This window comes from Nerophis ophidion, linkage group LG16 (genome assembly GCF_033978795.1).
Source record: "Nerophis ophidion isolate RoL-2023_Sa linkage group LG16, RoL_Noph_v1.0, whole genome shotgun sequence".
In the NCBI taxonomy this organism is placed as follows: domain Eukaryota; kingdom Metazoa; phylum Chordata; class Actinopteri; order Syngnathiformes; family Syngnathidae; genus Nerophis; species Nerophis ophidion.
In genome coordinates this window covers 11,953,749-11,968,379 of record NC_084626.1, presented here as the reverse complement: position 1 = coordinate 11,968,379, position 14,631 = coordinate 11,953,749, and the positions used below count along the sequence as shown (strand labels likewise).

General features: G+C 38.6%; 1 protein-coding gene across 1 annotated transcript in view; it reads left to right on the top strand.

Annotated features, from left to right (window-relative positions):
* LOC133534932 (rho-related GTP-binding protein RhoA-B) overlaps positions 1–14,615 on the top strand; it is a 20,360-nt gene extending 5,745 nt beyond the window's left edge. The window contains exons 2-5 of the mRNA XM_061874254.1: positions 9,829–9,986; positions 11,533–11,653; positions 11,735–11,865; positions 13,930–14,615. Of these exons, the coding sequence (XP_061730238.1) occupies positions 9,831–9,986; positions 11,533–11,653; positions 11,735–11,865; positions 13,930–14,103 (582 nt within the window). The 5' untranslated portion in view covers positions 9,829–9,830 and the 3' untranslated portion in view covers positions 14,104–14,615. The remainder of the gene's footprint in view (positions 1–9,828; positions 9,987–11,532; positions 11,654–11,734; positions 11,866–13,929) is intronic.
* Positions 14,616–14,631: the final 16 nt, after the last annotated feature.

Sequence of the window (14,631 nt, the reverse complement as noted above, 5' to 3'; positions counted from 1 at the left end):
GGTGTTCAAATAATTATTTTCAGCTGTATCACACGAATAAATTGTTAAAAAATCATAGATTGTGCTTTCTGGATTTTTCTTTTTAGGTTATCTCATACAATGGACATGTACCTACCGTGAAAATGTCAGACCCCTCCATGATTTCTAAATAGCAGGGTGTTCAAATACTTATTTCCTTCACTGTGTATATATATATATATATATATATATATACACATGTTTGCTAATCAGATTAATTGAGCCTTGTGTTTATTCGTATCACATTGTGCGTCGCTCTAGGCACCTGAGCGTATTTATTTAACTGTAGAACTAAGTGAGCACTAGGGTTGGGTATCGTTTGAATTCGAACGATTTCGATTCCGATTCCTGACTATTCTCAAATCCGATTCTTTCTTTTAAAAAAAAAAGAAAAGAAAAAAAGGCAGGGTCAAAAAAAAGTTTAGGAGATTTTAAATGAGCTAGCTAACCTACAGTCTTTCTAAATGAAATAGTCTGACATTCTCCATCAATTTTAATTATATTACATTTTTATGAACTTTACTATAAATTCCTCACATGGCTGTTTTCAACTAAAATATAGATATCAAATCTATGAACTTGAATATAAATATTATAAATTATAAATACATTTTCACAGGGGTACACTTTCATCAAGAGAGCTTTATTTTTGAAAACCTCATGAAAACACATTTACACAAGTGTATGATGCTGCAGGAAACCTCATGAAAATACATTTACACACACAAGTGTATGATGCTGGAGGTACTTAAACATGTTACCGTGCTCCCACTGATGGGCTAACCTGGTGCAGAAAAGCAAATAAACAATAAGAAACAACTTGCAAAACCCAGTCCAGATTAGCAGCAGGTACAGTATAAAATCAGAGACAGTTCTTGTTTAAGAAAATGACCATATCCGCCTTCTCAGGCAGGATGCGTGTGCGTTCTGGACAGATAGTGTCTCCTGTCGATGACGGGACACGCATTTATTTGTACTTCTTGAACTCGGGGGTGCTTCATCATGTTCGACGTGCACCCTCCTAAGCACGAAACAGTCCTGTCGCACGTGTTACATTTCGCCGATATTTCATTTTTTTAAGTAAAATAAAGCCACACTTTCGACCGTCGACGCCCGCTATCCATGCTTGACTGACTTGCTCGGCTACATAGGCTCGGCTGTGTTAACACTTCTGGTGGTGGGCGCTTCTTCGTTGGTGTTCAGCGGCTTCTTTTTGCGGGTCGGCTGACTTATTTTTTTCCGGTCGGCGGACTGGGTATCAAAACTAGGAATCGAAATTTAAACTTTTGAACGATTCCGGGAGAATCGGAAAGTTAGTTCCGGTTTTCAGTTATCCACAATCTTTGTCTCGGTGGGCGGACGCAGAGGAAGCACGAACACACTCGCCATTGAGCAGTTCTGCAAAGTAACAAATATTTGGAGGGAAAAAAAATATAGTTAAAAACCAAATGTTCCTTAATGGGATAATTTCAGCATCAAATCAGATGGGCAATATGAGCCCATCAACACAGACGAATGAGCGAGAATGACATGATCATGTGATGGTGATAATGAAAAAAAACAATGTCTGACCTAGTTTTTCTAACTGGGAGGAAACTGCCCTTTTAAGAAGTTCATTATTTCAGTAAATCTTTGCTTGCAGGAATGAAAGTTCATTTTATTTGTTTATTTAGGATAAACAAATAAAGGATAAAGGCTTCACGGTGGCAGAGGGGTTAGTGCGTCTGCCTCACAATACGAAGGTCCTGCAGACCTGGGTTCAAATCCAGGCTCGGGATCTTTCTGTGTGGAGTTTGCATGTTCTCCCCGTGAATGCATGGGTTCCCTCCGGGTACTCCGGCTTCCTCCCACTTCCAAAGACATGCACCTGGGGATAAGTTGATTGGCAACACTAAAAATTGGCCCTAGTGTGTGAATGTGAGTGTGAATGTTGTCTGTCTTCTGTGTTGGCCCTGCGATGAGGTGGCGACTTGTCCAGGGTGTACCCCGCCTTCCGCCCGACTGTAGCTGAGATAGGCGCCAGCGCCCCCCGCGACCCCAAAAGGGAATAAGCGGTAGGAAATGGATGGATGGATATTTAGGATAAATGTATTTACCTTCTTATTACAGTTTAATAATGAACAATTCTACAGTAATGAGAAATAAAATTATTTTTAAATGGTTACTTGCATTATTATATATTATGATTACATTACATTATAAACACTATATAGCCGTGGTTCTTAACCTGGGTTCAAATCGAACCCTAGGGGTTCGGTGAGTCGGCCTCAGGGGTTTGGTGGAGCCTTTGCCACGGAGGTAAAGACACATCCGACTTATCGTGTAAATAAAAACTTCTCCCTATCGGCATATTATGGATACCCCCAAACAATGCTCCCTCTAATTTTCCATCTGATTTGCAGGTTTTTTGATTCATCGATTGAAACTTTTACTAGCAGATTGCAAAGGAAGAGAATACATTATATGAAACAGTACAGTTTACACCAGGGGTGCCCATTACGTCGATCGCGATCGACTGGTCGATCTCGGAGGGTGTGTCAGTCGATCTCAAGCCAGGCATTAAAAAATATACATAAAAATGAGCAATCATCAATCATACCAAGACTTCACTTTCGTCAGTCGTTTGACATTCTCGGCACCCGAGGATCTTGTGAGATGACGCTGGCTGCTGCAAGCTCATATTTAAGAAAAAAATCACTAACAGGGCGGACGCAGAGAAACACATTTTATTTCTAGAGACTCCGTACCTACTGTCAAAACTCTAAAGACCGACTGCACAGTTCCTGTCTTCACCATAAAAGACCTGTTTCATCCTGCCTGTGCTAACAAAATAAGAGTCTCAGAAAGCTAGCGTGCACAAGCTAGCAAGCTACGGAGTTTGATGCCAATGTATTTCTCCCCCGCCCTCAGCGACCGCTTTCTCACTTGCTTGCCCACCCGCACTCTCACTGACGTCACTCACCTGCTGCCAGACATTAAAGGGCCACACACATATGCTACTCTCATAACAAAGTGTTTAAAAACGAGTATGCAAGTTGGACAAATGAGATGCCAAATCCAACCACTTTCATGTGGTATTGGACAGAAAGGAGGACTTTTTTTTTCCTCCATTTGAAAATGCGGACGTTATCAGCACCACTGTCTAATTCCAATCAATGCAAGTCATCAGAATCAAATACACCAACTTATATTCTTGTCTTCATGAAAGAAAGGAATCTATGTGTGTTAAACATGCTTGTATTATCATTAAACACCATTAACTTGTTAACAAAAATGTCTCTTTCATAAATAAATAAACATAAATTATAAATAGGAATGAGGTAGATCTCCTCGACTTGGTTAATTGAAAAGTAGCTCGCCTGCAGAAAAAGTGTGAGCGCCCCTGGTTTACACAGTACAGTAGTACATATTCCGTACAATTGACCACTAAATGGTAACACTCCAATAAGTTTTTCAACTTGTTTAAGTCGGGTTCCACGTTAATCAATTCATGGTAACGTGTATAAGGTGTGTCATTTGTTGTGAGTTCATGCACTGTGTTGGTTTTGTTCTTTGAACAAGGTGATGTTCATGCACGGTTCATTTGGTGCACCAGTAAAAAAAAAACATGACTTTTTCTTGAATTTGAAAAAAAAAAACATTGTATCTTTCACTAAAGAAGGGTTCGGGGAATGCGCATATGAAACTGGTGGGGTACCTCCAACAAGGTCGATATAGATTTAGTTGATAATTTTTTCAGTTTGAGGGCAAGATTGAATACAAAAAAGTATGTCTGCATAAAGCCAAATGCTTTTAAGAGTAAATTAAGGCATATTGTTTAAATGTGTGGCACCTAGAGACAAGAATATCTTGATTGACATTCTAAAAGTAACATGTCTTTCTTTACTCGTTATTTTTTTTTGTAGTTTTACGCATATATATGTATAAAATACAAAAATTGGAGAGAAAAATCCCAATTAGGTTTTTTTTTTTCAAAATCGTTCAGCCCTATTTTCAACTTTTTAGCCTCCTTCATGCGAGTGAACCGCGACAATTAATGAGAGATAGCGTTATTGAAATTTTTAAACTAATTTATATTTTACAACAATCAAGTTTATTGCAATTGTTTAATTAAAATCAGAGAAGTCATTCGTGGAAGGGAATGTACGCCCTTTGAATGACTTTTAGCAGGGATGTAACAGTATGAAAATGTCAGTTATGGTCATAATAACCAAAATTATCCCCATCATCATTATTATCAGAGAATTGTTGAATGTGCTTTAACACACATAGAGTCATATTATTGTTGTTTGAATGTTTAGATATCCATCCATCCATTTTCTACCGCTTGTCCCTTTTGAGGTTGCGGGGGGTGCTGGAGCCTATCTGAGCTGCATTTGTTCATCATTTTTAATTAGCAAAGGTTTTAAAGTGTTATTTAAATGATGAAGGCAAAACGAGTGTAGTACGTCTGGTTTATGCTGACTTACTGTTGTAGACACTTACGTGCATAGATCTGTCATTCTGTGCTCGGGATGTAACCATAACAGTAACATTGATAATAGCGGTAAACCCCCGACGGCAAGTATTACCGCTTAAGTGAAGTGAATTATACTAATATAGCGCTTTTCTCTAATGACTCAAAGAACTTTACATAGTGAAACCTATTATCTTAGTAAATCAGTGTGGGTGGCACTGCGAGCAGGTAGGTAAAGTGTCTTGGCCCAAGGACACGACAACTGTGACAAGCTTTGCAGAAGTGGGGATCAAACCTGGAACCCTCAATTTGCTGGCACGGCTGCTCTATCACCATAGCCATGGCTTTAAATTAAAAGTATCAAAGTGATACTGTTTTAAATTAAAAGTTTCAATATTTATACTTGGATAAATTCCTGGACTGACTGGTGGTAGTTTGTTAGCTTAAATGTTTACATGAAAACAAGAGACATCAATGTCTTTCCTCATTTATAAATGACATACCCCAATCTAAACCTATATAATAGGGGTGTAACGGTACACACAAATTTCAGTTCGGTACGTACCTCGGTTTAGAGGTCACGGTTCGGTTCATTTTCGGTACAGTAAGAAAACAACAAAATATAAATTTTTCGGTTATTTATTTACCAAATTTGTAAACAATGGCTTTATCCTTTTAACATTGGGAACACTATAATAATTCTGCCCACGTTAATCAACATTAAACTGCCTCAACGTGTTGCTCAGATTAAATAAAATGACAAAACTTTTCTTCTACATATAAAAAGTGCAACATTAAACAGTTTCATTTCAACTCATCATGCTTAATTTATTACAGCATTTGGGAAGCCTGTAGTTTATTTTTATTATGTAAATGTTATATTTGTATCAACATATGATAGCAGGGACCCTGCCATTCAAAACTAGGCTGCTACATTACTAATGATTAATGTAACTATAGCTGAAAAAAAAATAGTACATAAGCAATAGGAGAGACTATTCATCCCTGAACACCATGGAGTAGGCTTTTTGATGTACTTATGTTATTATATACACTAGCAGAGACCGAAAGTCTTCAATTAACATAATGTCCTTTTTTGCTGCTTCAACACACCTCAATCAACACTGTCCGTAACACACACACACACCGCAAAATGAGCTAACGTTACGCTAAAAGCTAATTAACCTTCACCTTAAGCCAGGACTGCGAATGAGCTGAAGTTTGTTTCTAGAAGGTCAACGGGTTCATAAGGATGTTAGTAGTAGTTGACTTGGAAGTGTTTAGTATAATTTGGGGAGAGTCCGCTGCTCACCTGCTAAACACCTATATGCTCGACGCTGAAGCACTGACGACATGCGCTCTGAATACGCACTGCTGATTGGCTGTTACCTCTACGGCTGTAACCAATCAGATGGTTGTGTGGGTGGGACAATGCTGGGTGCTGTGTAGGAGACGGAGGCAGAAAGCAGAGCAGCTTATTAAGACTTTAGTATAGGCGGGTTCTTCATATGTTCATGTGGAAACTCGTTCGGTACTCCTCCGCACCGAACCAAAACCCCCGTACCGAAACGGTTCAATACAAATACACGTACAGTCATATTTTGCATATATATTGTTGGCATGCTAACATTTTAAAGGATTTTTTTTCTACAGACACCTCAGGGCAATATATTGATGTACATGATGCATGTTAGTTTGAATTTTAGCATGCTAACTTAACTAAGCATGCTATCTTTTTTAACTACTTTTACCAGCTTTGTGTCTGAGTGTTGTCATATATTGGTATTTCACTATGCTAACTGTAAACATGCTATTGTTAGCATAGTACTGTTAGCATATGGTTGCCAACTGTTCCTTGAAAAACGGATTTGTCCTGTATTTAGTACGCATCCCTTGTCAATCTATAAAGGGAGGCACTTTGAAATGTCAATGGAATTATTGCATGACAAGGCGATTTTATGTTGCATTTTACGGTAAAGCCACAACCCTTACCTGCTCTGGGACCAATGAGCTAACAGCACCTTCACACATGACCACTACAACACAGAGTTCGGCTCATCTCATTGGTTGAGGCTATGGCTGGGTGATATGGATGAAAAAGTATATCTCGATATATTTTTACTCAAACTCGATATTCGATATACATCTCTATATTTTTTGGTGAAAGTATACATATAAAGATATTAAATTTTGAGCAAAATTCAGTGAAATTGAAGTGGATTACAACTGTACTGTAAACAGTCTGTAGCACTTTTATTAACCCTGTTAGTCAAGATGTGTAATAACAGCACAGAAAAGATACTGTTTAAGTAGCATATAATTACATAACAGAAATAAAATAGCTAAATATTATTTCCACATAAAATAAATATCATAGCTGTGCAAATAATACAAAATGTATCAAACTCAGATAGGCAGGAACTTTGTGATTTCCATTCCTGGTTCGATGACCCGCTCTATCTTGCCTCTGATTGGCGTGCAAGCACGTCTTGGAAGGAGGAAGCGGAAGGGTTTAGTAGCCCATAAAATTTTAAGAGGGAGTGGGAAGCAAGGGGAGAACAAGAAACACAACAAATAAGCGGTGTTTGGTCATTTTAACGTGAAATTAATTTTATCGACATTACGATATTTTCTGAATTCAAATCTTGTTTAAAAATATATCGATATATATTACACACTAGATCTATCGCCCAGCCCTAGTTGAGACACTTGCGTGTGCGACAGAATTACCTGAAGAAAACAGGCGGGAACACACAAGCTCGGCTGTCAGGGATAACGCAGAAACTGATGCTACACATACGAGTAACAACCTAGTTAGCTCTCTCCTCCGAGGGACAAAACAAAAAGGCTGCAGAAATACAAATTTAAAAGTGAAATATATGGATAAAAAATTGACAAATTATGTCTACAAAGTGCTCTGCGTGGTTTGCGGCCGTGTTTTTTCTATAGCCCACAATGGATTGTGTGACGTTAAACAGCATGCTGCTCGTAGGTCATAACAAATATGAGAGACGACAAAACCAGTGGAAACCTCTCCCGGTTTGTTGTCCATCAGGCAACAACCAACCAGAAGTCAAGCAGAATATTATTTTCTTTAGAAGTTATATTTACTTAATTTTGACATTTTGATATTTTGCATTAAACTTAAGTCATTGAGCAATTAGTTTTCCATGCAGACTATTGCCATTACTCCAAAATATGCATTCGATTAAATTGAAGTTTGAGTCAAATAGCATCATTTCACAAAAAAGGCCAAACCAGGGTAAACATTTGGTACCCATTGCTACTCAGCATTAACATCAACGCTACAGGTTTCCTCAAACAAAATAACCATAGCAATTAAGGTAAAAATGGTGGCTATGTTGTGGATATTTTTAGCATTATTTTACATACCAGGAAACAAACACGGTATAAACCGTGATTAACCTAAAATGCATGGCTGGATGTTTGTCTATACCAGTGGTTCTCAAACTTTTTTCACCAAATACCACCTCAGAAAACCATTGGCTGTCCAAGTACTACCATAAGGACCAACATTAAGAAGATACAGTACCTGTACCTAGGGCTGGGCGATATGGACGAAAAAGTATATCTCAATACATTTTTACTTAAACTCGATATTCGATATATATCTCGATATATTTTCCGGTGAAAGTATACATTTAAAGATATTCATTTTTGAGCGACAACTGTACTGTAAACAGTCAGTGGCACTTTTATTAAACCAGTTAGTCGATATGGGTGTTAACAGCACAGAAAAGAAACTGTTTAAGTAGCACAGAATTACATACCATAAATAAAATAGAAAAATATTATTTTTACGTAAAATAAATAACATAACCGTGCAAATAATACAACATGTATCATCTATTCTTCCATCTGTTGGCTACTGCTTGTCCATTTTGAGGTAGCAGGGGGTTCTGGAGCCTATCACATCACAGGGCCAACACAGCTAGACAGACAACATTCACTCACTAGGGCCAATTTAGTGTTGCCAATCAACCTATTCTCAGTTGCATTTCTTTGGAGGTGGGAGGAATCCAGAGTACACGCAGTCTAGGGGAGAGCATGCAAACTTCACACAGAAAGATCCCGAGCCTGGGATTGAACACAGGACCTTCGTATTATGCGGCACATTCACTAACCACTGTTCCACCATGCTGCCCCAACATATATCAAACTGAGATAAAAAAATACATTTGCAGGCAGGCCCTTTTTAGTTCCCAGTTGACGATGTAATGGACTGTCACACACGTACGGTTCTGGTCAGCGGCAAGTAAGTGACTCAACTTAATTGTGCGACTATGATCTTCCTCACTTCGGCAAACATTTTTGGCAGCATTTCTCGTGCAAAATATGCCCGGCTGGACAACTGGAGAACAGTTTGTATTTGGGCTTACATGGTGAACAACTCAAATTAATGTTTTACCCAGACGCATACATTTGTCCAAATGTGGCCAATTAGACGCATTGTGGGTTTCCTGGATGTGTACATCGCTAGAAGAAACTTTTAAACAAGAGAATCCCGCTACCATCTTCCACTAGTTTTTTTAAATATATAAATCGGCCACTTAAAAATTCCCTTTTCCTCGACTTTCTCGCCGTCATTTGGGATTTTTGTTGTGATTTACCTTCCTTGTTTGACGACCCGCCCAAACTTGCCTCTGATTGGCCTAATCTTAACCAATTGTGACTCATCATAGTAAACAACCAACCAATCATGGATGTTCTTATATGTGCAAGCACGTCTTGGAAAGAGGAAGGGGAGGGGTTTAGTAGCCTATGAAAGGGAGTGGGGAGCAGGGGAGAATCAAGGAACTCAACAAATAAGCAATGTTTGGTCATTTTAACGTGAAATAAATTATATCCATATTACGATATTTTTTTAATTCATATCTTGTTTAAAAATATATCGATACATCTTACAAAGTCAATATATCGCCCAGTCCCATATGTACCACAGTTTGAGAATAACTGGTCGACGCTGTATTGTGACAGAATGAATGTCAACAAGTATCTTGACAAGCTCATGTTTGAATAATAATGAAAACTACAATTGCATGTGTTCCAGTACCTATTTCGGACATTTTGTAAACATTTTATCCTAATCCGTCCATTAGGTATGTTGTTGGTTTACACAGAGGGTTGCATTTTTTTAAGCAGTCCTGCTGAGAAGCAACACTTTTTCTTTTTCAGAAGTTTGCAACCCCATGTTATCATGCCAGTTTTTTAGCTCATTTTGCTCATAGTTTTTGTTGCTTGACTTAGAAATCTGCGGCGGTCCAAATGTACAAAAAAAATAAATGTATGAGAAAGACTGCTTTTGATATCCTAACACAACCTGTGTCCTGCAGCTATGGCGGCAATAAGGAAAAAGTTGGTGATAGTTGGAGACGGAGCGTGTGGTAAGACCTGCCTGCTGATAGTGTTCAGCAAGGACCAGTTTCCCGAGGTCTACGTGCCCACCGTCTTCGAGAACTACGTGGCTGACATCGAAGTGGATAGCAAACAGGTATTTGGGGGGCCTCAAGCCAAACACGGGAGTAAAGTAGAGGTAGATTGATCGGTGTAGAGGTTATGTCTTTTATCAATAAAAAGGCAGAACAAGAACAACACATGACATCACATTTGGACAATCAAACATTAGAAGACAGACCTCAACTAGTCTGACAAATCCTAGATAGCACCTATCTCTCTTTGTCCGAATATTTTTTTTAAATATATTTTTTCATATTGAATGTCGTCTATCTGTCTTGGCCCTGCAATGAGGTAGCGACTTGTCTAGGGTGTACCCCGCCTTCTGCCCAAATGCAGCTGAGATAGGCTCCAGCCCCCCCCGCAACACAAAAGGGACAAGCTGTAGAAATGGATGGATGGATATTTACCCCTGTAATTTTCCCACAAATGTAAATGTCTTTAAATGTACATGAACATTCATCCAACCCACTGTCATGTAGTTACATGTGAGTAAATAATTGTTTTATTATATTCATGTAAGTATTTCAAATAGCTACTAATTAGCATTGTAGTTGTCAGCTAGCGATTGGCACGCTAAATGTCAGCAAGCATTTGGCGCAGTGTTGCCATCTGACGATTAGCATGCTAGTTGTTCACAAGTAAAGTAATTGGCTCGTTGGTTGCCAGCTAGTGATTAGCGCGGTAGCTTTTTGCAAGTAACATAATTGGCTCATTGGTTGCCAGCTAGCGATTAGCGCTGTAGTTTGCAAATGATTGTCTCGTTAGTTGCCAGCCACCGATCGGCTTGCTAGTTGCCAGCTAGCAATTTGGGCGTTAGATGTCAGCTAGCGAATAACGCTGTAGTTTCCAAGCGATTGGGTCATTAATTGCCAGCTACAGATCGGCTTGCTAGTGGCCAGCTAGCAATTTGTGCATTAGATGTCAGCTAGTGATTAACGCGCCATTTGCCAGCTAGTGATTAGCGCACTAGTTGCCAGCCAGCGATTAATGCTGTAGTTGTCACTTACAGATTAATGTTAGGTTGTCAGCTAGCAATTGGCATGCTAGTGGTCAGCAATCGATTGTGCGTTAGTTGAGAGCTAATGATTAGCGCTATATTTGTCAGCTTCCAATTAACGCCGTAGTTGTCAGCTGGTGTGCTTGTTAACAATTAGATGGCGTGTAAGTTGCTAACGATTAGCGCAGTCAGCTACCGATTTGTGCGTTAGTTGTAAGATAGCGATTAGCACTTTAGTTTTAAGCTAGCTGTTATTGTGAGTTGTCAGCCGGTGATTAGCACTCTAGTTGCAAGCTAGCAATTAGCACACTAGTTGCCAGCTAACTTTTAGCAGCACAATACTGTTATTTGAATATTGTTACTAAAGCACACTAACAGGGTACCTTTAAGACTAGTTAAATGTCAAATATAAGCATCATTTCTTACAAGATGTTTAAGTAGGGCGTCCCCCCGCCTGCTCTCCTTTAATTTGGCTTGGAAAACATTGAACTTTGAGTTCTTGAACATTGGACTTTATTTTTGTCAAAGTTGCATGAAGCATTTAGTCCTAGCACATAGATAACCTGTAGAACTCTTGTTGCAGGTGGAGTTAGCGCTGTGGGACACAGCAGGTCAAGAAGACTATGATCGACTGCGCCCGCTCTCGTATCCAGACACTGATGTCATCCTGATGTGCTTCTCCATCGACAGCCCTGACAGTCTGGGTACATAACAACCAGCTCTTCTTCTCATTCTTTTTAAGGCTGTTACCTAAAAATCTCTCACATCATATGTTTTGTATTTAGAAAACATCCCAGAGAAGTGGACTCCAGAAGTGAAACATTTCTGTCCCAATGTGCCCATTATTTTGGTCGGAAACAAAAAAGACCTGCGCAATGATGAGCACACCCGCAGGGAGCTTGCCAAAATGAAGCAGGTAAATCGAGCAGTTCCAAATGCTAACTTGATACGTAGATTCCTAATGCTCGCTAGGTCAGGATAACTCAGTTCATAATGTTAACTAGATAGTGGTCAGTTCATAATGGTAACTATATAGTGGTCAGTTCATAATGTTAACTATATAGTGGTCAGTTCATAATGTTAACTAGATAGTGGTCGGTTCATAATGTTAACTATATAGTGGTCAGTTCATTATGTTAACTAGATAGTGGTTGGTTCATAATGTTAACTATATAGTGGTCAGTTCATAATGTTAACTAGATAGTGGTCGGTTCATAATGCTAGCGAGATAGTGGTCGGTTTATAATGCTAGCGAGATAGTGGTCAGGTCAAAATGTTAGTTAGATAGTGGTCAGTTCATAATGTTAACTAGATAGTGGTCAGTTCATAATGTTAACTAGATAGTGGTCGGTTCATAATGTTAACTAGATAGTGGTCGGTTCATAATGTTAACTATATAGTGGTCAGTTCATTATGTTAACTAGATAGTGGTCAGTTCATAATGTTAACTAGATAGTGGTTGGTTCATAATGTTAACTATATAGTGGTCAGTTCATAAATAGTGGTCAGTTCATAATGTTAACTAGATAGTGGTCAGGTCAAAATGTTAGTTAGATAGTGGTCAGTTCATAATGTTAACTATATAGTGGTCAGTTCATAATGTTAACTAGATAGTGGTCGGTTCATAATGTTAACTAGATAGTGGTCGGTTCATAATGCTAGCGAGATAGTGGTCAGGTCCAGAGGTGGGTAGAGTAGCCAGAAATTGTACTCATGTAAGAGTACTGTTACTTTAGAGATGTATTACTCAAGGTAAAGTAAGGAGCAGTCACGCAAATATTTACTTGAGTAAAAGTATGTTGTGAAAAAACTACTCAAGTACTGAGTACCTGATGAGTAACCTGTTTGTTTAATGATTACGGCAACAAATAATGCACAAAAACCTAAAAATAGCAACAAGCAAATTTAGATCCAGGAATATCTCTTAAGCAACTACAAAAATAATATATATTAAATAATAGTACATTAAAATAAAAAAATAAGGCACATTGAGCCACAATAACTTAACAGCACCATAGGCTCAGTAGGCATTCATTGATTGATTGATTGAAACTTGTATTAGTAGATTGCACAGTACAGTACATATTCCGTACAATTGACCACTAAATGGTAACACCCCAATAAGTTTTTCAACGTTAATCAATTACTTAATAAATGAGGTGATCTACTTCATATATACATACACACACATATCTCATATATATATATGTATGTACATACGTACATTTATATACACAGTATATAATTTATATTTATTTTGCCGTTTTTGTTCACATGTTAAAAGGTGTTTTAATGAATATACATGCATGTTTAACATATAGATTTCTATCTTTCATGAAGACAAGAATATATGTTGGTGTATTACCTGATTCTGATGACTTGCATTGATTGGAATCAGACAGTATTGCTGATAAGGTCCACGTTTTCAAATGGAAGAGAAAAAAAGTTCCTCCTTTCTGTCTAATACCACATGAAAGTCGTTGGTTTTTGGCATCTTATTTGTCCAGTACCATATTAGTTTTTATACACTTTACGAGAAATACATTGGCGGCAAACTCCGTAGCTTGCTAGCTTGTTTGCGCTGGCTTTCGGAGACTCTTATTTTGTTAGCGCAGGCGCCATGAAGCAGCACTTTTATTGTGAAGACAGGAACTGTGTGATCAGTCTTTAGGCTTTTGACGGGAAGTATGATTGAAATAAAAAGTGTCTTTTTTCTTTTACACTTTTGATTGATTGAAACTTTTATTAGTAGATTCCACAGTACAGTACATATTTTGTACATTTGACCACTAAATGGTAACACCCCAATAAGTGATTAATTTCTAGTGAGTTGACAATAAATTTTGTATTATCTGATTACTTACACACTCTTATGGAAATTGGTTACTTACTTTTGCACTATCTTGTTTGAAACAGTACATGTTTTCTCACACCTTCTTGGTCTATTTTTTGTTTTGTTTATGTTGTTTTTAAATCATAGGAACCTGTGAAGCAGGAAGATGGACGGGACATGGCCAACAGGATCAGTGCCTTTGGATACATGGAATGCTCTGCCAAAACAAAGGATGGTGTGAGGGAAGTCTTTGAGATGGCCACCAGGGCGGCGCTACAGGCCAGGCGGGGCAAGAAGAGCAATAAATGCACCCTTCTGTAAACAGAAGGGCGGCGTGAGGACTGCTTCCTGTTGGTCGGGGGGAAGAAAGGAGCAGAAAGTCAACCCCCACCCCAAAAAATACACCCACAAAAAAAAAAGAGACTGTTCTCACCAGTTTTTACAAAAGGTGCAACGCTTTTACTTTTGTTGTTGTTGTCTTAAGCTGAAGTTAAGTCAGGTTGTGTCAGTATTTGAGTATTTTGAGGCGACAGAAATACTTTTTTTGTACTTAGTCAATCGGGCCATAATGAAAGCTCCAGCATGTTGCGTGTGTGCCAACTACAAAGTGCTGAAGCTCCACCTACTGACCTGACGAATGTTCCCACAGCCTACCAACACTGCGAGCCGTAGTCCATCATTTACTCCAACAAGCTCAAGCACACGTTAGTTCGGGGGGCTTCACTTACAAATCCTTGTGTGCATTATAATGTGGTCCACCACGCCAGACTGGAATCTTAAAATTTTGCAAATGGAAACTTAGTGTTTTGTGTAATAAATAACTTTGTAAAGAATCTTGCTAATCTAGCA